Source organism: Heloderma suspectum, chromosome 5 (assembly GCF_057233095.1).
Source record: "Heloderma suspectum isolate Gila_16-S chromosome 5, 16-S_ref, whole genome shotgun sequence".
Lineage (NCBI taxonomy): Eukaryota > Metazoa > Chordata > Lepidosauria > Squamata > Helodermatidae > Heloderma > Heloderma suspectum.
The window spans coordinates 32,804,172-32,828,241 of record NC_139462.1 but is presented as its reverse complement, the minus strand read 5'-3'; the positions used below and the strand labels follow the sequence as shown (position 1 = coordinate 32,828,241).

At 43.3% G+C, this 24,070-nt stretch overlaps 1 protein-coding gene across 3 annotated transcripts in view; it reads right to left on the bottom strand.

Annotated features, from left to right (window-relative positions):
• The window catches only part of DAPP1 (dual adaptor of phosphotyrosine and 3-phosphoinositides 1), a 58,507-nt gene that overhangs the window by 3,236 nt on the left and 31,201 nt on the right, over positions 1-24,070 (bottom strand). For all 3 annotated transcript variants that reach the window (XM_084855711.1, XM_084855709.1, XM_084855708.1), the window contains exons 2-8: positions 23,611-23,733; positions 14,862-14,995; positions 8,705-8,835; positions 7,295-7,342; positions 6,248-6,310; positions 2,867-2,952; positions 1,565-1,652 (exon numbers count right to left, since the gene is read on the bottom strand). In XM_084855711.1, the coding sequence (XP_084711837.1) occupies positions 1,565-1,652; positions 2,867-2,952; positions 6,248-6,310; positions 7,295-7,342; positions 8,705-8,835; positions 14,862-14,901 (456 nt within the window). In that variant the 5' untranslated portion in view covers positions 14,902-14,995; positions 23,611-23,733. The remainder of the gene's footprint in view (positions 1-1,564; positions 1,653-2,866; positions 2,953-6,247; positions 6,311-7,294; positions 7,343-8,704; positions 8,836-14,861; positions 14,996-23,610; positions 23,734-24,070) is intronic.

The following is a 24,070-nucleotide window of genomic DNA, read 5'->3' as shown; positions in this document are numbered from 1 at the left end:
TTGGTGATTGAAATGTAAGGAAACTTCCCCTAAGGCTGACCAGTCACACACTCAATGTTCCTTGCCCTTACCCCTGTGGCATGGCCTCTTTTCTTGATTCATCTGAAACTATTTGCTATTTAAAATTTTATTGCCATGCCCTCCTGCAACTAAGCTTCATGCTCCTTTCCTCCTGGGTCCAGGGCTGCTGGAAAGACAGGTCCACCTACTGGCGAGCTGCTGTGCCCTCCATGCTTCATCCAACTCAGCCCCACGCCTCCTTTGCCCTTCTTGCTCAGTGTGGACCCCATTACTATGTCCCACAATGCAGTGGGGCTACCCACCGACACCCTAACACACACAGTATTAACAGGCTATGGCTACAATCTAAAGGGCAGCTTGGGGAGCAGGGCTTCGGAGCTGTTTCTCCTTCCTTCAGACTTTAGCCCGCTGCAGCCATCAAGCTCAGGGGGACTACAGAAATGCTCTCTAATGCAATGCAAAGAAAAGGAAACTTGGTGTGTCCTGTTGCATGCAAGGGAGCACTAGGCCAGTCTTCCCCAACCCAGCACCCTCCAGATGTGTTGGACTACAATGCCCATCATCCTCAGCCAGCATGTCCTAGTTGGGGGTTATGAGAGTTGTATTCCGTCACATCTGGAGGGCGCCAGGTTGGGAAAGGCTGCACTCGGGCATGCCCATGGGCTTTTGGAAATGGAACACAGGAAGCCGCCTTATACTAAATCAGATCATTAGCCCACCTAGCTCAGTACTGTCTGCACCAGGGTTCCCCAACATGGCACCCGCAGCCACCTCCAATGGTGCCCACAAAGCTCTCCACTCCCTGCCCCCTTAAAAAATAAAAATAAAAACCTTGGGAAAATATAAGGGCACTCTTCTTTCTCTCCCTCTACTGTCTTGCTCTCCCCTCTGACCCTTTGCCGTGCTGTTTCTCTCTAGTAAACAGCATTACTATTTCCCCCCCACTCACCTCTTTAGTTCACTGTTTCTCCTCCTCCTGGCTTCTAGCCTTGCTCTTTCTCTACGCCTTTGACTTGCTCTTTCCCCCTCCCTCCCAGCCTCTAGCCTCACTATTTCTCCCCACCACCACTTCTTTAGCTGACTTTTGACAAGAAAAGCCCCCATAGCAGCCCTTATATGACTAGCCACATCCTTTATGGGAGCCATTTTGTGGCAGTGCCACAGCAGTTTCTCAATTCCCAGATGTGCCCACAGTTTCAAAAAGGTTGGGGATCCCTGGTCTACATGGACAGGGAGTGGCTCACCAGGGTTTCAGGCAGGGGTCTTTCCATGCTTTATCCAGAAATGCCAAGAATTGAATCTGAGACCTTATTGAGCATGTGCTCTTCCACTGAGCTATGCCACTGCTTAGTTGATATGTGTGGTTTGTTTTTTTAACGAGAGATATAATTTTCTCTTTTAACAACTGGTAAGACCAAATTGGTGGGATTCAGCCTTACTCAAGCAGCGTGAAATGGTGCCTGTGGATCATAAACACACCAAATGAAAGCTCAAAAGGTTTAAGAAATGCCAATCTAATCCTGTGCTATAGACATTTCCTTACCAGTTTCCACTGCAGTATCTTAATCCATTCATCTGCTTCTACTCCAGTCTTTGCATAGAGATAATAAGTCCTCAGTGGGAATACTAAACTATTTAAAAAAGATATATAAAGACTTCATATTACAAGCATAAGCAAAAATATTTGCTCCAACACCAGTGTCCCATTTTACCAAAGAGGAACTGCTATCTGAACGCTATCCCACTTTTCTTGCAAATAACAATTCAAAGCAACTAACGTAGACCTTCAAAAAATGATCAAAACACTATAGTAAAACACATAATTGATAGTTAATGGTAACAAAAGAAAAAGAAAAAGAAAAGCTAGTAGAGGGGAAATCCTGCCCCACTCATCAGAAGTACAGGATCATCAAAGGGGCTCCTTTCCTCCTACGTCAAGGGCTGCCCCATCAAAGGGGCATCCTCTTTGGAATGAGAACCACAGATGTTATAAATATGTCCCTCTTTTCATTTGTGATATGTTGGAGGGTATGGCTGCTAAAAATTTTAAAAGTGTTAGAAAGACCTATCAATAGAAATGTGGTAAGTGTTCAAGTTTCAGGGCGTTCCTGAAAGGCCGAAGTTCTGTATAGTGAAAACACAACGAACAGCACAGGGAGAGGCAGGTGAAGAAGACCTCAGAGCTGCTCCAGCTGGACTCACTCACCCCGCTCTGCCCCACCCCATAGGGCCATCTCCCATCAACTGTCCTGTGGGAAGAATTACAGGAGAGAGAAGGAAGTAGATGACAATAACATCAGACACCTGCTCCTGTTTCAGCTGGACTTTCCCTGCCCCCAGAGCTATCTTCCACCAACTGCCCTGTGAGAAGGATCCGGATGATTTGCTAATATTGTTTATTGTGATTTTATTATTTTTGATGTTACTTATATGCTGCCATGGTAGAAATTGCATCCTGAAAAGCAGCATATAGATAATTGTAATAAATAAACAAATGCATAATTCAACTTGTGTACAGGAATACAAAGGCAGAAGGCCAGAAGGATAGGGCAAAAGACAGGGAAAGGGTGAATGTGCAGCCAACTACAAAAAGCTGTTGAGGTGAGGAACCAAGGTAAAAGGTCTCTCTGTGGAGTTCAGAAGAGGGGTGGTTTATAGGGTTGGGGTGGTGCCACAGACTGAAAATAGGAAGGCTGGGCATTCACAGGGGTGGGGTGGGGGCTTTCTGAGAAGAAAGATTAATACATTCATTGTCTTTATACATGGGAGTTCAGTAGTATTCAGAGCTTTATGAAGAAATAAAACACACACACACCCCAAAAGTTTTAGTTTAGTGTCAACTTACCAAAAACAATTGACTTTATCCTGTGAATAGTCAAACTGTACTGCTGAGCATTCTGTCAAATCTAGTGCTCTGATTGGCTCTGTGGACTTGAAAATATGTTTGTATTTGAAACAATAATTCTTTCCTCGTTTTTTTCTGAAATAAACAGGTTCTCGCACACACACACACACACACACACACTCCCCAAAGAAGGATGCAGAAATAAGTACACACTGGAGGCAGCTCTCCCACACTGGAGGCATTCAAGACGAGGCTGGACAGCCATCTGTCAAGGATGCTCTGACTTGGATTCCTGCACTGAGCAGGGGGTTGGACTCGATGGTCTTGTAGGCCCGTTCCAACCCTACTATTCTATGATTCTACGATTCTACAATTCTACGTCTGCACAAGTGATAGCATCACATTTTATGTAATTTCAGTTTTGTTCCTCAACAATCCCGGCTCTCACCTTTGTACATCTTGATGGTCTTGTAGGCCCCTTCCAACCCTACTATTCTATGATTCTATGATTCATTCTTCCAGAAATGTAAACTCTTTTTTTTAGTTATTTCACAAAGTACACACACACACACACTCACTGAACTGAACCAAACCAAACCTGTATAGGAAATCAGTTCCATATAGGAAATTGAGTGAATCTCACTTGTGGTATGTAACATGTTTTGAATGGGCACATCTACACTGAATGGGTACTGTCTACACTGTCAACAAACAGTTCTACCACATGTATGTGTGGCAAAATAGAGGTGTGTATTTCCTCAGGCAGGATAAAATTGCAGGACATATGCAGTTTCCTCCACAGAAATGATTTCCACTGAGGACATTCATCTTGAGTGATACAGCCCTGAAGCCAGTTTCACAGCCATGAGTTGTGGGTTAACTAGATGTTCAGAGACACTCCTGTTCCCTGTCGTTTTGCCCACTCTTCCTCATAATGTCTAGGCCAGGGGTGCAAAACTTTTTAAAGCCCAAGGTCTGAATTCCATTTTGGAGAAGCTGTCGGGGGCCGCATTCCAGTGGTGGATGGGGCTAAAAGCAAAAAGGGGTGAGGCCAAACAACTAAACATACCAGCATATTTTAATTTAAAGCTCTTATTGCTGGCAACTAAACCATAGTAGAGGCATAATCTTCAAACTTTTAGAATGGGAAAAAATTGTGCAAAAGCCAGGAAATGACCCAATGACCGATGGTTGGGAGAAAGGGAGTGAGGTCAGGGTAACAGGCATGGTCTTCTGGGGAAACCCTGGGGGGCCAGATTTGGCCCCCAGGCCCGTAGTTCTGCACTCCTGATCTAGGTAAACAGAATGTGCAACGTGACATCATTGCAAAGGGCAATAGCTGCCTCCGTGTCCAACAGGTAGTGATGTGAAGTAGGGGTGAGATAACACATGGTACAATTACAACTTATCACATGCTGGGTAAAACCAATTCAAATTCAGAGCCAAAGAAGGAAAAGTTTAAAAGCCTGGAAAATCAAGGTCTTCACCTAGCACTAAAAAGATGCCAATGTGGGCGCGAAGCAGGTCTCAGTGAGCAGAGCACTCCAAAGGTAGGCCATCACTACTGAGAAGATCCAGTCTCTACCTGCTGCATATCGTGCAGCAGAAACACCTGGAGAAGTCTAGAAACTAAATCCTGTGAAGAAAGATTGAAGGAACTGGATATGTTTAGCCTTGAGAAGAGACGACTGAGGGGAGATATGATAGCGCTCTTCAACTACCTAACAGGTTGTCACACAGAAGAAGGCTGCATCCTGTTCTCTATCATCCACGACTGTAGGACATGAAATAACAGCCTTAAGTTATACGAAGGCAGATTTCAGTTGAACATCAAGAAAACATCAAGAAAAAGTTCCTAATGGTAAGAACAGTCAAAAAACAGAACCAACTCTCCAGGGAGGTGGTGGGCTTTCTGTTGCTGGAGGTATTCAACCAGAGACCAGACAGCCATCTGTCAGGGATGCTTTAAACTGGATTTCTGTACTGAGCAGGGGTTGGCCTTGATGGCCCAAATGGTCCCTTCCAACGCTATGGTTTTATAAGAGCCTCCAATTATGACCTTAGTGTATGGGCAGGCAGATGTGAAGGTGATCCTTCGGGTACCGTGTTCCCAAGCCACAAAGAGCTTTAAAGCACTAGAAGATGTAGCTGTTACAAGTATGAAGTAAGAGGCACTGTCTTGTATAGCATGGTAGTGATGAAGGTACTTCTAAAGCAGCAGAGTTGTTTGGAACCTATGAAAGACTCTACTACATGTCTGATAGAGGAAGATCGCCCTCAATCATTGATTGACCTCACTGTGGGAGAGAGAATAAAGATCTGCTCTACACATGTAGCAGTGGGAACAAGGCAGCAATGTTCTGAGATGCTAGAATAGAGTGTAGTGCTTCAGACTGGAAGGGTCCTATTTCTGGTTGCTCTCCAATGTACATAATTAGCATGGCAGTAAGGCAGAACCTTTCATTGATGTGCTAGTTGTTTTACTTGCAGGGATCTTAGTCTTGGGTTTGTTTGTTTGTTTTTCGGCATCCCCTCACCTGTAGTCAAAAATGGTTCAGCCCATTCTACCAATTAATTATGGGGCATATGTGTAGACTTATACCTTAGACTCAGGATATTAGTAAGGAGTTCCAGGGGAAGAAAACCACACGTCAACCAGAGTTTTACTTTTCTCACCCCTATAAAGCAATAAAGAAAACTTTTCTTTTTCATTCTCTTCAGACAGGTGTCCTCTTAAGTATACCTGTGTGTAGGGAAGAGTACCCACCTATATAATGGAGAAGCCATCCTTTTGTCACCCACCCACTCCCCATGTCAACTGGATGGACAAGCCATGAATAGAAATAGCTGTGATTTCCACAAGGGTAATGATGGAGTGGATGGGAACCACAGCCATTCTGGAAGCATGAGAGGGAAAGGCATTTCCATAGCTGAACTGGAAGGATCTCAGCAGTCAGGGCTCCTTCACACCGGGCTTTTATCATGCGATTGAGATTACTCCTTCACGGAGTTTTGCGGGCCCTTTACATGATGCAGTGACCCTGCAGTGATGCCCTTTGTTCCATTTTTAAATAGATCGCAGATAATGAGCTATCAAATTATCCCGTTGTGTTCCGCTTCAGTTTCCTCCAGTTTCCTCCGTCAAAAGAGTTAAAGCAGGAAGAAGAGGAGCGAGATCAATGAAAGTTAATGGAAGACTTGAAGGAGGGGGGAAACCGAGCGTGTGTAAAGGGAGTCAGTTGTGATCCTGCATTTAAAATGGAAGCAGAAAGCCCTGTTTTAAATGCAGGATTTTAGGCTGGTGTAAAAATGCCCTCAGCTTAACATGCAATATTGTCAAGTGATGAAAAACGCACGTCCAAGTACAACTTGCCGACTCACCATCTGGTCTTTATAATATTTCAGTTCATTCCTGTGCAAAGTAAACCACCTAGTTTTCCAGTTCTGAAAAAAAAAAGAGGAAATTTGAGGATTTGGGCATTTTTTTTAATGAAAAGGGCAACACAGGTATTGAAAATAAGTTCCTTTTTCTTCTTCCTTCTCATGTTTCCTAATATGTATATAGTTCTACCAATACTCAGATGGGAGATCACTGGGACAGGCAAGAGTGGGGCATAAGTTATAATATACAGGGTTTTTTAAAAAAATAAAACAAAATATAGCCTAATAGAGAAGGAAAAGAAAGAATCCAACTACTCCACTGCAGCTGATCAGGAATTATATTGCTTGTTGTGCCACTGGCTTCTGGTGAGCTTCTCATCTGTCTGGCACTAGAAGCTCCCCAGTATCTCATGAGGTCCTGCTGATGTACCAATCAATTCTCAAAGGAACATGCATCTTTCTCAAACTGCAAATTGAAGGCAGCAAAAGCCGGGGTGGGGGTGGAGGTGAGGTAGCAGTCACGGTATGGTGACAGCAGATTTTGTAAACAAGTGCACACCCACACGCCTCAAAATGGTACTGAAGACATATATATAGCGCTTTAAAAAATTGTAAAATGCCCAATACGTTTCAGTGGAACTTTTCCTCAGAGGCACAAGAATTCAACTGAGTGTTTCTTGTAAGGCAACGTCTCAATGAGAGTCAAGTTATTGTGACATCTGAGGCAGAAAATCCCAAAAGCACCTCTCCACTTCTCTAGCAACAGAAATACAGTGATAATCAGTTAAATAATTAGACATTTGGTGCCCTTTCATGACACCCCAAATCGGCTGCTTTAGGTGGCCGCCTCACTCCGCCTAACGGTAGGGCGTCCCTCAACCCCTCATGCATGCAAGGAAGCTTGAAGTCGATCTTTCAGACCCTACTTTCCTCACACACCACTAATATAATTTTCTAAGAGCTGCCATTAAGTATGCATTTTAACAGTTGGGCAGTTTTTATATTTGTAAAGAAAGGAGAGGCATAAAAGCCTTGGGAATTCCTTACCTTAACTATTCTGCCTTGTTTTGTCAGGTATCCTTCTTTTGTGCCTAACTGCAATGAAAAAGATGAAGCTTAACCATGAGGATGAGGGAGGATGTGGTGAGGAGAGAGACTGAGACAAGTAAGCCTTAGTCTTAATAATGAGTCATTACATAACCATAGTACTGCTGACAAAACAAAACATAGCAATGGCTTTTCGACCTCATAATTATCCATTCATTTTGTCTTTCATAATGAGTCATCTGCCAAGAGCACTGGGCCCTATCTACACCTGAACTAAACATGCAAAGTAATTCCACTGAAGTCTGGTGAAATGGCACCCTGTTGCATCACAGATTAAGGCAGGTGCTTTTTAATATTCTGAGAGGTATATGCTGTTCAAAGATATAATGGGTCAAATTGCGAATGAAACCAAGATAAATTGAGCAATGACTTCAGACAATGTGTTCATTGTGTCCATGTTCAGTAACGTGGCATTAACTGCTGAAAGAGAACTTGCTGGCCTAGAACATTATGTGTGTAAGATGGCCACAGACCATTAACGACACAAGCGAGCAAGAAGTTTGTTTCCAAGTCTCTTTTCAGGCAATAAAAATTCTTGTTCAACAAAGAAAATTAACATACCAGGCTTAAACTAGTACTACAACAACACTGTTTTTGTGTGCTCAAAGTGGTTAAAATACATTATCTCGGGCTTACAACAACCCTGGGAGGTAGCCCATTGTTATTATCTTCTCATTTAAAATGATGGCCTGAGGCTGGGATATACGTAGGGATGCTGGAGAAATTCAAGGCAGACTAAAATGAGTTCGGATTTCTAAGAATCTGACCTGTGGAATCTGTTGAGGACTGACCTCCTCAGGTCATGTGGAGTCCGTGGACTTTGGGATCTTTTTTTTTACTTTCTCGAAATTTACGCATATTTATTAGCAGGAAAATACACAAGTTACTGCTGAGATTGGTAAATATATGTGGGGAAAAGTTGAATGGAATGGGGGACAACATGCTAAATGTTACATACTAAGGTAACTTATGTAAATTGTTGTGAACCCTCTTACGGAATTATTTGCGTATTTTTCCGCATAACGAAAAAAATTCGAACCCATCTGTGAGCAGACTACGAAACAAAAGGTGCCTGACAATCCACGAAACACAGATGGAGCAGATTGTATACAATCCATACATCCCTAGGTATAGCAACGTACCTACGGCCATCTAGTGAGTTCAAGGTTGAGGTAAGATTTGAACCAGGACATTCCAACTCACAATTCACACTCCCTGAGCATCAAACTAGTCATAAAGACAGCGAAATAATGACACAGACATAATGACATAGAAGCTTGGAAAGTCTCTTTCAATTTTACTGGCTCCAACCAATGTTCCATCCAGCTCAGCAAGAAAGGACTAACTCACCGAGGGTGCATTGGGGACGAGGTCAGTTTCCGTTTTTCCTGTTTGCATTGCCGTGTGAACACGCACAGATTCATAAATGGAAGGTTCTTCCACCTTCCTAGGATAGGGGTGCTTCAGAACAATCAGGGTACCTAAATAAATGGAAAATGCTATGTGATGCATAGAGACATTCATGCAGCCACTCCCCTGCCATGGCCTGAAGCACTCAAAAAAGTGTGTGTGTGGGAGCAAATGGCCGACGAGCTGGAAAGACTGAGCTATAGTTCATAAAAGCCACAGGAGCATACCACTTCAGAGACCTAAATGGATCTTCCAGCTAGTCTCTTGCCCTTTGCATGGGCATTAAAGTACCAGCTAACCCCAGAGGGCACAAAAGCCTGACTGTTGCTGTTTCTTTCTTCCTTTGTTTTGCTTTTGCCAGAAAAGCAAGGGTCAAGGCCATTTGAGTATTTTCCCCACCCTCCACATCTCTCTCACTCTCTTTTTCCCTAGCTGTGTACCAGGGGTGTCAGACCTTAGGTTTTTAAGGTTTTACTTTTAGACTAAAAGTAAAGGTTTTACTTTTAGACTAACATCTTTATATATACACATATTTTTAATAATGTGGATAAAGTGGTTGTCTGAAGTTGTTTTGTTTTTATCACTTGTAGAACTCTCTCTAGGAGGGGTGTGAAATAGTTATACAATAAATGAATTACTGAATTAATAACAGGGAAAGGGGAATTAGATTCCATAATACTATACAGTAGTTTACATGGAAAACAGGAAAGTACATCTAAATTATGTGAATATTTTAGCACCTGAGTTATTATTTATCTATTATGACGAATATAACTATGGAACTCAAGACAGTATACATTTATTTATATTTTATTTAGGGCGCAATCTTATGCATGTTTAGACAGAGAAAAGTCCTACAACTCCCAGCATGCCCCAGCCAGCATGGCTGGCTGGGGCATGCTGGGAGTTGTGGGACTTTTCTCTGTCTAAACATGCATAGGATTGCACCCTTATTTTTTTATTCCATTTCTATACCGCCCAATAGCCAAAGCTCTCAGGATGGTTCACAAAAATTAAAACCAAAAAGTACACAGGGTTCACAAGCAGTCTCCCATCCAGGCAATGAGCAGATCTGGAACTGCTTATTTTCAGCTAGGTTGCTGCAACACATACTTTCAAGCCCTGCCTTGGGACTGATGTTAATAGCTGGGTGACCAAGACTCACTCAAGTGATTTTCCTGCCAAAAATGCGTATCAGGAAATGTATTTCTTGCCCAGTTTTGTGCACATTCTGGGAAGATCTAGGATCCCCTTGCAGCATTACAGCATCTCCCAGCATCCTCTGAATCTTGGAGTGTCACACTGAGGTTGTATGCTGCTTCTTTGACACCTCAAGCGGCCAGTAGGACTTCTTGAGCAGCTGGGCTAGCCCAGCCAATGACCTTCAAATGTGGTGCAATCCTTCATCAGCCATTTGGACCGCTTTGTGTTGTAAGTGCTGTTGTGATTAAACAAAGACTGAGGAAAAGCCACTCTCTCAGCAGGAGTATGACTTGCTTCTCCTTCCATTAGTGAATAAGGGAGCTTTGGGAATTCTATCGGGACAAAGGAAGGATTACATTTTTTAATCCATTAAGCTAGTTTTTATCACCCAGGCTTTGTGGAGCTGGGCCACTAGCGTATGAGACCGGCAGTTATTTATCTCAGATGTCAACCTCCCTTTCCTGTGTCTTGCTTCATATAGAAAAGCAACATGGAAGGGTAGAAGTTCATCAGCACTGTGAGGTTTAACACCTATTTTCCAGCTGGTGGCACTGTCCATTTTAGGCACATGAAAGGCGTTTCACAGAGCTAGCAGAATCTGATTAGGGAGTTGGTAAGCCACTGGGCAAGTCTATCATTCATCACTGGAGATCATATTCACTGATATCATATAGCATCAACCCTTTAACCGTTAACGGATGTAACAGATGGCAGGGGAGGTAGTGGTGGAGGGAAGGGACAGAACTACAATAGTGTGCAAGGTTCATTCGAAATACTAAAAATAAACTAATAACAAGCTGTAAGGTTCAAACATTTAAAAACTGACTAGCCAATAATGTGCAGTTAGAATGCAAATAGTGGGTAGTATCCAATGTTAGTCCTATGTAGAGGAGACCCATTGAAATGAATGGGATCTGAGTTAGTTGTAACTAAACTAAGTCTCATTCATTTCAATGGGTCTGCTCTACATAGGAACAACATTGCATACTATGCCATGGGAAACATCTTATGTGTGTTTCCCATTGGAACAAATGGGTGCTGTGCAATACCAAGATTATCTCCATGGTGCGTGAACAGATGTTTCTGGTGGATTATGCCATTACCTTCTGGGGGGGGGATTATTTGACTTCATTTATATCCCACCTTTTATCAAAGCAATATCTGTAGGGTCCCCAGGTGGACTCCCTCTTCTGACTTGGACCTGCTTAGCTTCAGCAAGCTTCTGTCTCATGTCCTTGGTCTGTCTGATTTTATTTTTTAAAGCAATTAACTTTGGAACCTTAAGAAACTGTATGTACAATTGTACAATGGTTACTCCTCTCCAGTGAGGATAAGACAACAAGGAATAAACTACAGGAAGACAGAATCTCTTGTGAGAGGGCTTCTAGTGCTATGAATCAGAAGGCATTATGCAGCAATTCTGTGTTTTTCTCCTTAATGGATTTTCTGCATTAAGAAAAAAGACAGAAGAAGTAGTGGGAAAACATGGGAGAGTTACAAGTGGAAGATGGTAATGTCTGGACAATGTCTGAATAAGGCAGGACAATGATGCAATAAAAGCCTCACCCGGAAGCACCATGTGTGAAGAAAGGAAAAAATGGACATACTGAATACAAGCTGGGGTGGAGTGGGTCATCTCAAAATACCCCACTGGTTTGTATGTATCCCATACCCACCAATCCTTCATCAGGTGGGTCTTAACCCCCAAATCCTGAACCCCCAAATCCTGGAGCCAGGCCTGGTCCTCGGTATAGGAAAGAAAGGGACTTGGGCAGTCTAAACAAAAGTACTATGAGCATGTAGGGATCTGATTCAGAAAAAGATGTCCCCTTAACCAAAACCACAGAGACAGTATGAATTAGAATTCTAGAGTGCCCAGGGGCCTGGATCCATTCCCCAGGACCCTGGTTCTATTCCCCAGAACTCTGTGTCCATTGGTACCAATGGAAGGGATTTTTCTCAGCTTAACTGCCACACAGGGGCAATTTTCAAGGGGGACTGCAGCTGGGGAAGGAGGGGTTAACTCTCCCCTTCCCACATGCTGAAACACCCACCGACCCACCCCCACTCTGCCCATGCATGGCAATTAAGCTTAGAAAAAAAGTGTTTTCCATTGGTTTGGGGTGATCTGGTTCTGGGTGCAAATTAATTGAAGAATGTATTTTATTTGAGATTATTTGGGTAAGAAATTAGTTGGCTGGTTTTGCTTCCTGTGAAATTAAATACATCATATATGCAGATGCAGATTTTATGCAAATTTGGGTCCTATGGCCCAAAAACTTTTAAGTGCCTAGCAACACCCCTGGGAGTGCCCATAGCTCTTGACCATCCATCCCTCTCTCAAGATGGCCAGGCTACTGAGCGTTCTTAAATATCAGCCCCATTCATCTTATTTATCGTGTAATCAGTTGATAATAGGAGCCTGTTCTTTTTCTTCCTCTGGACCTGTACCAACCAGTAGTTGTCTATCAAAAAAAAATCTGGGGCTCCTCTTGTGTTAAATAACAAACCTATTTAGGAACTCTTTGACAACAGAGCTCAGGTTTCAGGGCTGTGAGTCAGTTGGGGCCACAATGGGGGTTTAACACTCATGTCAGGAAATAGATATGACACTTCAAAGAGATTAAACCATTTCTGGCCTGGAGAGCAGTAGCTCTAAAAACATGTATCAGAGCCCCCTTGCTTCCTTTTGTTCTCAGTCCCTTTCTTTGCTAATCTGAAATACTTCCTTGCCCATTAAGATTAAGTAGGGAAAAGACAATTCTTTATTCATAGGAAGAGAGGAAGCGGCCTTATACTGAGTCAGTCCATTGGTCCATTTAGCCTAGTATCGTCAACACTGACTGGCAGTGGCTCTCCAGGGTTTCAGGCAGGAATTTCCCCAGCCATACCTGGAGGTGCCGTGGATCGAATCTGGGTTCTTCTGCATGCAAAACATGTGCTCTACCACTGAGCCACCACAGCCCAACTGATCAATCCTACCTGGTATTGCTGTTGGAACCCAGTTAGTAAGACACTCTTTCCAGCTACAGATCCATATTTATCTTGAATAGACTGGTGGCATTTAGGAACATAGGACGTTGCCTTATACTGGATCAGTCCATTGGTCCATCTAGCCCAGTACTGTCGATATTGACTGGCAGCTGCTCTCCAGGGTTTCAGGAAAGATCTCCTTGCCCTATCTGGAGGTGCTGGGGATCGAACCTGGGACCAGGGGCAAACATGCAAACATATGCTCTGCCACTGTGCTACAGCCCCTCCCCACTGCATCCAAAATGCAGCATATGCAATAATGCCAGTAAAAAATATAACAAAACTACTGCATCAAGACTCTATTTAGATAACTTTAAATTTTCAAACGACGTAGGGTGGGATCAAAGTTCCCTTTTTCCAATGGAAGGGCTCCTTCCGTTGGAGGAAAGGAGCCTTGATCCATCCCCTAGAAACCAAGGGAGCCACAGCCTCGTGAGCACCTTAACACAGCACCTGCACAGGGCGATGTGCTCACAAGGCTCTGCACTATTTGTCACGCAAGCAGTCAGTCATAGGGTCTCCCAACCATTTTATTTTTACTTAAAAATAGATATGAGGAGGAGACTCCAAATTGGATCGGAGTAGCAGCACTGACAGAGGGGGTGTTTAACCCCTTTTCCCAATCTATATCACCTCTTCATACACACACATACACGCTCACACACACTCACTCACACTCAGACTCATGCTCATGCTCTGGAGTGGGGTTGTATTTTTCCACAGCAAGGCAAACAGCGGGGGGGGGGGGGCATTTTAAATCAGGAAAATGGTGTAGGGCAAGGGTGGAGAACCTCAGGCTGGGAGGCCAAATCAAATCATCCTGGGATCCCAGTCCAACCCTCTGGGGTTCCCCAAATGGCCACGCCCCTTTCCCTGCCCCGCCTCCTTTCCCTAAACCACTGGTTTTTGGTGGTTTCTTGGTTTTTGTGCAGTTTTCTCTCCATTCTAAAAGGCTGAAGCAACTTTCCTATGGTTTAGTTAGTGGCAGTGAGAGCTTTAAGCCAAAATATGTTATTTTTGGTATTTTGGCCTGTCCCCTTGCCTCCGCCCTTTTTGGCTTTGGCTTGCTCACCATTGTAATGCGCCCCCTGGGAGTTTCATCACGGTGGAATGCAGCCCTCAGGCTGAAAGAGGTTCAGTACTCCCGGTAGAGAGATAGAGAAGAAATTAAACAATTCCGCCCTCAGCACTGCTGTTTCAGTTCAGTTCCAAGTACCCCGCACGTAAAAATAAAAGCACTGGGAGATTCAGTGATGCGTGGATCTCTTGTGTCACATGGAGTTTGACACTTGGTATATAGATTGTCAAAGGAGCAAGAGTTTTCAGAGAGTGAGATGTGAGTCATCTTAAAGGGCCTTTCAGTTGTCTTGCCCTTCCCATCCCCCCTGAATTATTCTGAGTAGGCGTGTTTCTTACGAGTTTAACAGGCTCTCTTTTATCAGAACTGCTTTTGATGGCAGGAGGCCTTAAGGAAATTCTTTTCAAAGTTCAAACACTCCTTTTGCAAAACATCAAATTAAATATGTTATGTAGTCCATGCCAACCTCTTCTCTGTCTTCCACATATCCTGAGACCAATATGTCTATTTTACTAGAATATTTATTACTATACAATGCATAGTAATATACTAGTAGTGCAATACCTGAACACCTAGCAACGAAAAGGGACAACCTAGTGTAGAATAAAACAAGAGGCACTGCAATAGGTGTACTCTGGGATAGCCATATCCCGAAAATCAAGGGGACGATAGGACTAACATAATGGTGGTGTGTGTGTGTGAAAATGTTCTCAGGTATAAACATAAAACCTATTATAATATAAAATATTGTAAAATTTATATATAAAAGCAAAAGTAAGTTACCTGTCTCACTGCCAATTAAAGGCTGATTTGCAAAATGCATGATCAAGTCTTTCAAGCTTAAAAATTCATTAAAGCCAAACTTGTATGAAGATCCAGTGTACTCCACATGAAAATGTTTTACAGAATCTTTTGCTCTGAAACAAAAAGGAACAAAGGTGTTGAAATAGAAGATTATATCTATATCTATATATTCTACTTACCTGAAGGCACAATCCTATGCATGTTTAGGCAGAAAAAAGTCCTACAACTCCCAGCATGCCCCAGCCAGCCATGTTTCTGCCTAAACATGCATAGGATTGTGCCCTTAGTTACATTTTATGAAGATGTCAAGAGGGCTTGGTGAATCATCAGAGAGCTGTAGACAACAGAATCCCTTTTCTTTATGAGTAGTTGCCCCTTCACTGTCTTTACACCCTGCATCATTTGGGCTTCACTCACCTCAAAAGTCTGTTACCTGCCCAAAAGCTTTATTCTCCAAGTTCATTTTCTATTTCTCTGTTCATTCTGTTCCTACTGTGTATAGAGCAACTAAGGTAGCTTGGTTTACATTGTGGTCAACATCCAAAATATACAGTGGTGTAGTGGGGCCAGGGTTCAGAGGGATGCAGTGGTGGCATTCTTTTATTAGCATGGAAGCTGGCATCAACTGTCACCACCACCCACCTTCAGACTTCTCTGTCCCCTCTGAGTTTAGCTAATCCTCACATTAGCTTGGGGGCTGGGGTGGGGGGATTAGTTTTCCAGCAACAATGTATTTCCTGTTGAAATACAAAGTGTTTGGGGGTGATTTGGTCTTGAATGGGCAATTAAGACCCATTAGCTTTACAAAAGACCTGTTCCTGATGGAGATGAAAACTACTAAAACTGATTTGCTGATATAGATCAATGCAGCTGCCTGCACCTTTGGACTATCTTTCAGAGAATGGTTACAGGGACTTTCCTGAAGAGCTCTTGCACTTCAAAATTTACCACTAGACCACTGGAAATATATTGTGGTAAGATTAGAAGTTTGGACAGGAGAAGGTTAATGGGGCCAGAAGTACTGCAGGAGACTCTTAGTGGCACACTTTTGTTAGGGAAGCGACAAGTGATATATCTCCATGAGAACTGCTTCTTGGTACAGGTAAATAGCTCCAGAAAGCTAGGAGATGGTTGGAGAAGATGACACAACCTTACCCTCCCTCTAGCCAGGAAGAGGGGGCAAGCTAGCTGTGAGTGGAGTTTTCAAGTGGGACAGACTAATATGGAGAGACAGAGAGAGATTAGTTTGGGGGCTCTGCAAGCTAAAGGCATTATGGAGTGCTGGCTGCTTCTTTCTAGAGATCTGATGTGGGACTGTGGATTTAACTGTCTGTTGGAGTGTTTCAGCTATGCTTCCACCTATATGCAGCCTGTAAATTTGTAAATAAACGTAAATATTACAAAATGCCAATAAGTCTCCAGTGACCTCCTTCTAAAGGAAGCCAAACCCAGGTAAGGGTTCTTCACCCCTGGAACTTCTCCCCACTCAAGTGTCCCATAGATTTCCATACCCTTTTCAAGATCACAATTGATGCTAAACTCTAGTTGATGGAAACATGGCCTTTATTGTACAATACCCTGATGCTGTCAAATGTGAGTCTAAACCAATACCTCGAAACCTTCTGTTATATAAACATAGAGCCAGTTCAGATGTAACAATCTTGGCTTAACAAACCATAGTTTCTTAACAGTTAACTGACATGCTCATGCGCTTGCTCCTTTGCTTGCACAACAAAGAATGAAGCATGGTTAAGTGTGGGGGGGCTGTTCCCTGCTTTCTGAGATGGCTGTTTTCCTGCTGCTCGAAATACCATGTTGATAGCAATTGCTGGGGGATTGGAGAGGCCTTCACCTCCACCAATAATACTATTAATCCTTAGATCTCAGCAGGCAGAGAGGGGAGGAAAAATGTGTGTGCTCCTGCTTTAAATGGACCTACTGCATTTTGGGGGTGCTATCCCAAGCTATGTACTTGGAAGAATGTACGAATGAAATCAGTACCCTCTTCCAAATGCATGTGTTTCAGACTCCAGTGTTCAAAATCTTGGGAGCTGAAAAATACAATGAATGAATGATGGATTCTTTTTTTTCCCAGTTTCCTCATTTCAGAGCCTTTAGAGTTTTTCGAACTTATCTGCACAACCAGATGGACCAGACACATTGCAGTTGTTGTTTTTACTGAAAGCTGAAAAAGCTGAAAACCAATCAAGTGCCTGCAGTCTACAAAAACAAACAAAAAATGTATCAGGGGAGGCAAATAGTCCACGTTCTCTGCTTTAGAGAAACTTGAATATAGACATTAAGCATCATCTTTGCCACACTATGCTTGACATATTAATTAAAAGCATCTCTTATTATATATCTCATATGTAGTGCTTGTTTTTTTTAAAATAAAGTCACACAGTCCAGTAGAAGTAACTGCTCCTAAATTGCACATGAACATAAGAGAATTTTGTTTCATTTCTAAAAGCACTCAGTCATGTCCCTCTCGCAAGTCTGAATGCAAATGCATTTTGGGGGGAAAGCTTGCACATTCTCAAGCTTGGATGAAAGCATTCACCCAGAGAGCAAGTGACCAGAGTGTGTGAACAGGGGGAGCAAACAGGAGTTGGCCAGGGGAGTTTGGCAGGGGAGGTCAAGGGGGAGGCCCCTAACATTTTTTTTTATTTTTAACTAACTTTTTTTTTCATTTATTTGTCTTGTAACACACACTTCCACACCAGTAGGACTCTGCTTTTAACCTCTACTGAGTAGAGGAGCAGGCACAGGCTAGTCTAAAACAATCACAGACACAAAAATGGAAAACAGGCTATGGAAGGACAAGACTCTCCAGTGGTGGTGACCTGCAAGGTGTGTGCAATGTTTGTTTTCTTGCCTGAGAACAACATGGCCTACACCTGCAACAAGTGCAAGTTGATCACACTGCTGGAAGAAAAAGTAAGTGGACTGGAGCGGCGACTGTCGACCCTCCAGGGAATAAGAGAACACGAAAAGTTCTTGGACAGAATGGGGGAACTACAGCAGCAAAGGGAAGACCAGAAGCTTGAAGAGCAACAGCAACCTGAGGCAGAAGTGGGAAATGCTGAGGTGAAGAAAAATAGAGTGGAGAATACTCCTTGGAAAAGGGTTACAGTTAGGAGAAGAACTAGACGCCACTCTGCACCAGTGGAAGCAGTGGAGCTGTGGAACTGATTCCAGGTACTTGCAGATGAGACTGGAGGACAGCCTGCAGAGGAAGAATCAGTGGGGAACCTACATGAGAGTGAGCAAGAGGCTGAAGGTCAGTCAAACAGAGGTGATGAAACCCAGGCCTACAAGAAGAAGAAGAGAAGAGTGGTAGTAGTGGGAGACTCCTTGCTACGTGGGATCGAGACCCAAGTATGTCGCGAAGACCCATGGACTCGCCAGGTATGTTGTCTCCGGGGAGGAGAGATTAGAGACGTGACTGAAAGGTTGCCTGCACTCATAAAGCCCACTGACAGGTATCCCTTTCTTCTAATCCATGTGGGAACAAATGATACTGCCAAACGGAGCTACGAAGAAATCACGTCAGACTTTGAAGCTTTGGGAAGGAAACTCAAGAACTTGGGGGCCCAGATAGTTTTCTCATATATACTTCCAGTAGTTATAAGAGGGATAGAAAGGGAATGAAAAATACTCCGGGTGAATGACTGGCTACGAAGGTGGTGCCACGAGAGAGATTTGGATTCTCGAACCACAGGCTATACTTCCTGGAAGATGGGCTGTTGGCAAGGGACGGGTTGCACCTCACAATGGATGGGAAAAATGTGTTTGGCCACAGCATGAAGAACTTCATCAGGAGGGCTTTAAACTGAATCCTACGGGGAAGGGAGATGTAAAGTTGGGGGTAACAATGGATGTAGGCTCATGCACTGCAACAGAGGGAACAGCTCTAATAGTGCAACGAAGGGAACAGCTCTAATAGTGCCCAATAATAGTCTTCAGATACATGTAGGAAGGAAGCCAGACTATGAAGCACATGGTCTTCAATGTCTATATACTAATGCCCAGAGTATGGGAAACAAACAGAAAGAACTTGAACTCTTAATACAAGAGGGAAATTATGACTTGATAGGTATAACTGAGACTTGGTGGACTCAGTTCTAGAATACTAGAACTTGTATTCTAGTCATGACTCTCATGACTAGAATACAGCAATTGAAGGATATAACTTGTTCAAAAAGAACAGGAGGAACAGAAAGGGAGGTGGGGTTGCACTGCATGTGAAAAATACATATATCTGCACTGAAATTCAGGAGGATGAGCTTGGTAGCCCCATCGAGAGCATCTGGATCAAAATAAATGGAGCAAAGAATAAAAGGAACCTGATGGTCAGAGTCTACTACCGGCCACCCAATCAAGGAGAAGATGAGGATGAAATTTTTGAAAAGAAAATAGCCAATGTTTTAAGGAAGCATGATGTAGTAGTAATGGGGGACTTCAATTTCCCCGATATTTGTTGGGAGACAAAATCTGCAAAACATGACACCTCCAGGAAATTCCTCACTTGTGTGGTGGATAACTTCCTCCTACAGAAAGTAGACGAAGGAACTAGAGGATCAGCTATCCTTGACTTGATCCTAACCAACAGAGATGACTTAGTGAATACAGTAGCAGTTACAGGAACTCTGGGGGAAAGCGACCATGTTGTACTTGAGTTTTTGGTTCTAAGGGAAGCAAAAGCTGAGTGTAGTCAAACGCGTACCCTGGATTTTAGGAATGCTGATTTTAATAAACTCAGAACAATGATCAGTAAGGTCCCATGGCAAGCGACGCTAATGAGAAAAGGAGTCCAAGATGGGTGGGAGCTTTTAAAACAAGAAATTCTCAAGGCACAATTATAAACAATTCCAACATGAAGAAACGGTGAAAGACAACAGAAGAAGCCAATGTGGCTTCACAAAAAGCTTAGAGATGATCTGAAAACAAAAAAGGACACATATAGGAAGTGGAAGGAAGGCCAAGTAACAAAGGAAGAGTACAGGCAGGTAGCACAGAATTGCAGGGATGGCGTCAGGAAGGCTAAAGCTGAGAACAAGCTGAGGTTAGCGAGGGATGCTAAAAGCAACAAAAAGGCTTTCTTCAGCTACGTTCATAGTAAAAGGCAGAGGAAAGAAATGGTGGTTCAGCTATTAAATAAGGATGGCAAAACGATAACAGATGACAAAGAAAAGGCAGAGGTGCTCAATTCCTACTTTGGCTCAGTCTTCTCCCAAAAGAGGGTCTATGACCCCCCGGCAAAGGCAAACTACAGGCCGAAGGGGCAGGATTGCAGCTTGAGATTGATAGGCATATGGTCAAGGAACACCTAATTACTTTGAATGAGTTCAAATCTCCAGGGCCAGATGAATGGCATCCTAGAGTAATAAAGGAACTGGCAGAAGAACTCTCAGAACCACTGTCTATTCTCTTTGAGAAATCATGGAGAACGAGTGAAGTGCCAGATGACTGGAGGAGGGCTAATATTGACCCTATCTTCAAAAAGGGTGAAAAAGAGGAACCTGGGAGCTACAGACCAGTCAGTCTGACATCCATCCCTGGGAAAAGTCTGGAGCAGATGATAAAGCAATCTATCTGTAAGCACCTTGAAAACAATGCAGTGATTACTCAAAGTCAACATGGATTTGTCAAGAACAAATCCTGCCGGACGACCCTGATCTCATTTTTTGATCAAGTCACCTCCCTTATGTACCGTGGGAATGCTGTAGACATAATATACCTCAACTTTAGCAAAGCTTTTGACAAAGTGCCCCATGATATCCTGATGAGCAAACTACCTCAAAGTGGGCTAGATGAAGCAACGATCCGGTGGATCCACACTTGGCTACAGAGTCGGACTCAAGGAGTGCTTATCAATGGGACCTTCTCAAACTGGGGAGAGGTAATGAGTGGGGTACCACAGGGCTCAGTCCTGAGCCCAGTGCTCTTCAACATTTTTATTAACGACTTGGAGGAGGAGGTGCAGGGAATGCTGATCAAATTTACAGATGACACAAAATTGGGCAGGATACCTAATACTTTGGAAGACAGAAACAAAATTCAAAGTGATCTGGATAGACTGGAGCACTGGGCAGAAAACAACAGAATGACATTTAATAGGGATAAATGCCAAGTTCTGCACCTAGGAAAAAGAAACCAAATGCACAGTTACAAGATGGGTGATATGTGGCTCAACAACACTACAAGCGAGAAGGATCTTGGAATTGTTGTCAATCACAAGCTGAATATGAGCCAACAATGTGATGTGGCTGCAAAAAAGACAAATGCTATTTTGGGCTGCATTAATAGAAGCATAGTTTCCAAATCCCAGGAAGTACTAGTTCCCCTCTACTCAGCACTGGTTAGGCCTCATCCAGAGTACTGTGTCCGGTTCTGGGCATCACACTTTAAGAAGGATGCAGACAAACTGGAGAGGGTTCAGAGGAGGGCAACATAGATGATCAGGGGACTGGAAACAAAGCCCTATGAAGAGAGACTGAAAGGACTGGGCATGTTTAGCCTTGAGAAGAGAAGATTGAGGGGAGATATGATAGCACTCTTCAAGTACTTGAAAGGTTGTCACAGAGAGGAAGGCCAGGATCTCTTCTCGATCATCCCAGAGTGCAGGACACAGAATAATAGGCTCAAGTTACAGGAAGTCAGATTCCGGCTGAACATCAGGAAAAACTTTCTGACTGTTAGAGCAATACGACAATGGAACCAATTACCTGGGGAGGTAGTGGGCTCTCCCACACTGGAGGCGTTCAAAACGAGGCCGGACAGCCATCTGTCAGGGATGCTTTGACTTGGATTCCTGCACTGAGCAGGGGGTTGGACTCAATGGCCTTGTAGGCCCCTTCCAACCCTACTATTCTATGATTCTATGATTTGCAAAATGTGTCCTTTTTGAAAAATGTGTGATTTAAAATGCATATTTTTCAAAAAGGACTCATTTTCACTCGTTAATCAATGTGGGGAAAATGAACCTTTGGGTGCATACTTTTAAAAAATACGCATTTTTCCTGTTTGGGAAGAAAAAAGACACCCACATTTGGGAACAAGAATGAGGCAAACTGAGCATCAAGATGGAAAACAGAGAAGCTCAACTAGCTCCAACACTGCTTGTTCTCCTGTCCCTGAAATTGCAGCTGTTTTAAATGGGAGCGTTAAGCAAAGGATTTCAAGATTTGAAGGTAGAGAACATTCATGTTGCACTCATGTCCTGCTTGTGGGTTTCCCAAGGGCAAAGGGCTGGCCACTGTGTGAACAGAATCTTTGTAAACTGCCCAGACAGCTTTGGCTACTGGGCATTATAAAAATGTAATAAATAACAACCACCACCACCACCACAACAGAATGCTGGACTAGATGGACCTTCATGGTCCATCGTGGCTCTTGTTATGTTCTTATGTTCATATACCTTTACATCGCCTATCACAGCAGAAGATAAGGCAGTTGTGGCTACACCAGGTTATTCCCTCCTTGGCTCCATCATCCACCACCACCACCCCACACACACACACATTTCTTTTGCTTGCTATGTGGCATATCCTGAGCATTTATCAATTACGGTAGGTTGGAAGGACCAGGGACGTAAAGGGCAAAGGAAGGTGCAGTTGCCTTACCTCCTGCCACGCTGGGGGGTTTAAAGGTTTATGAATGTTCTCCAGCTTTGAATCTGGCAACACTCGTTAAGCACATGCTTAAGTCTTTTCCACTGAAATCAATAACATTTAAACACGCTTAACTTCGGCTGGATTATGCTATAACATTTTTAAAAGGTATCTTCCAGTTGCAGTTGAGGAAACCAGGGTCATATTATTGCACAAACTATTTTTTTCTTAGAAAGGCAGTCCTTTTCAGTCTCATTGTCTCTGCATAAAGAGCAGAAAGAGCATAAGAACATAACATCATAAGTCATAAAATACCTGCTACATCAGACCAAAGGCCTATCTCGTCCAGAATTCTATTCCCACCGTGGCCAGCCGAATGCCTATCGGAACCCCACAAACAGCACATGAGCACAATAGCACTGTCCCACTCATGTTCCTCAACAACTGGTATTCAGAGGCATACTGCCCCTGATATTGGAGGTAATATGTAGCCATCATGACTCATGCATCATTCCTGCACATTCTTTCCCTTTCAAAAATACTTTTCTGTCTGCCCATCTCCAGGAACTTTGAATATTACTATTATATTTTAGCAGAGTGCATCATGCTTTGAAAGCAAAGATGGAGCTGAAGAATGTATATAACCAGCTATGGAGTAAAGTCACAGAAAGGGATAATCAGGATTACTTCATGCAAATTAAGTATGACTTTAATAACCTGTGACAGTGAAGGTAGCTAATGAGTTGTAAAAGGTTGGATTTTCCTTACTTTTTGATGCGTTGTATGGGTGTGTAGTAAAATATCACATTAAGGCAGCAAATAAAAGAGGAGCGCATAGACAGCAAGCTAGGTAATCAATCTACAGACAAGTCATAACCTACTCAATGCTTATTGGTATACAGGAGTCCTGTGAAAAGCAGCCAATGATGGAGCCTGGTGGGTCTCCCTTGGGAGAGTGGCTATAGTCTGCATGCCATTACAGTAAAGGCCCTGTCTCTTTATCCAGTCACTGGACACGTGATAGCAGTGAGGCAGACAGCAGGGCTGCAGATGTTGATCTCAAAACTCAGGCAGGTTCATATGGGATAAAGTAAAAGATATACATAGAACTGTACCTTACTGAGAGAGAGAAAAGAGCTGCCTTGCCATTGCTCTTCCTTAGGAGGTAGCTTCCATCGGTGCCATTGGAGAGAAGAAGGGCCTCTGCTGCATGACGAGTAAGACTGTCATGGTACCATCTAACAAGACATCAAAGTTCCAGATACATTAGGTGCCATATTGGCTACAGTAAGCTATAGAGCAAAAAATGGCTTTTCAGTTATGGAAACCTCATAGGTGTAGAACAAGTCACATTACAATAGAGGATACCGGAGCATATCTCTCAAGCATCCACCAGTGTGAGATCTAGGGCCGCCATTAGGAGCAGGCAGGCCAGGTGATCACCTGGGGCACTAGTCTTGGTGGAGTACCAGTACTATTTACTCAGTAGTTGAAACAGATAGCTCATCTTCACATGTAAAGCTCATAAAACAGACCTGCAGGCATGGCCAGCATTACGTTAATGTTTTTTTTTTT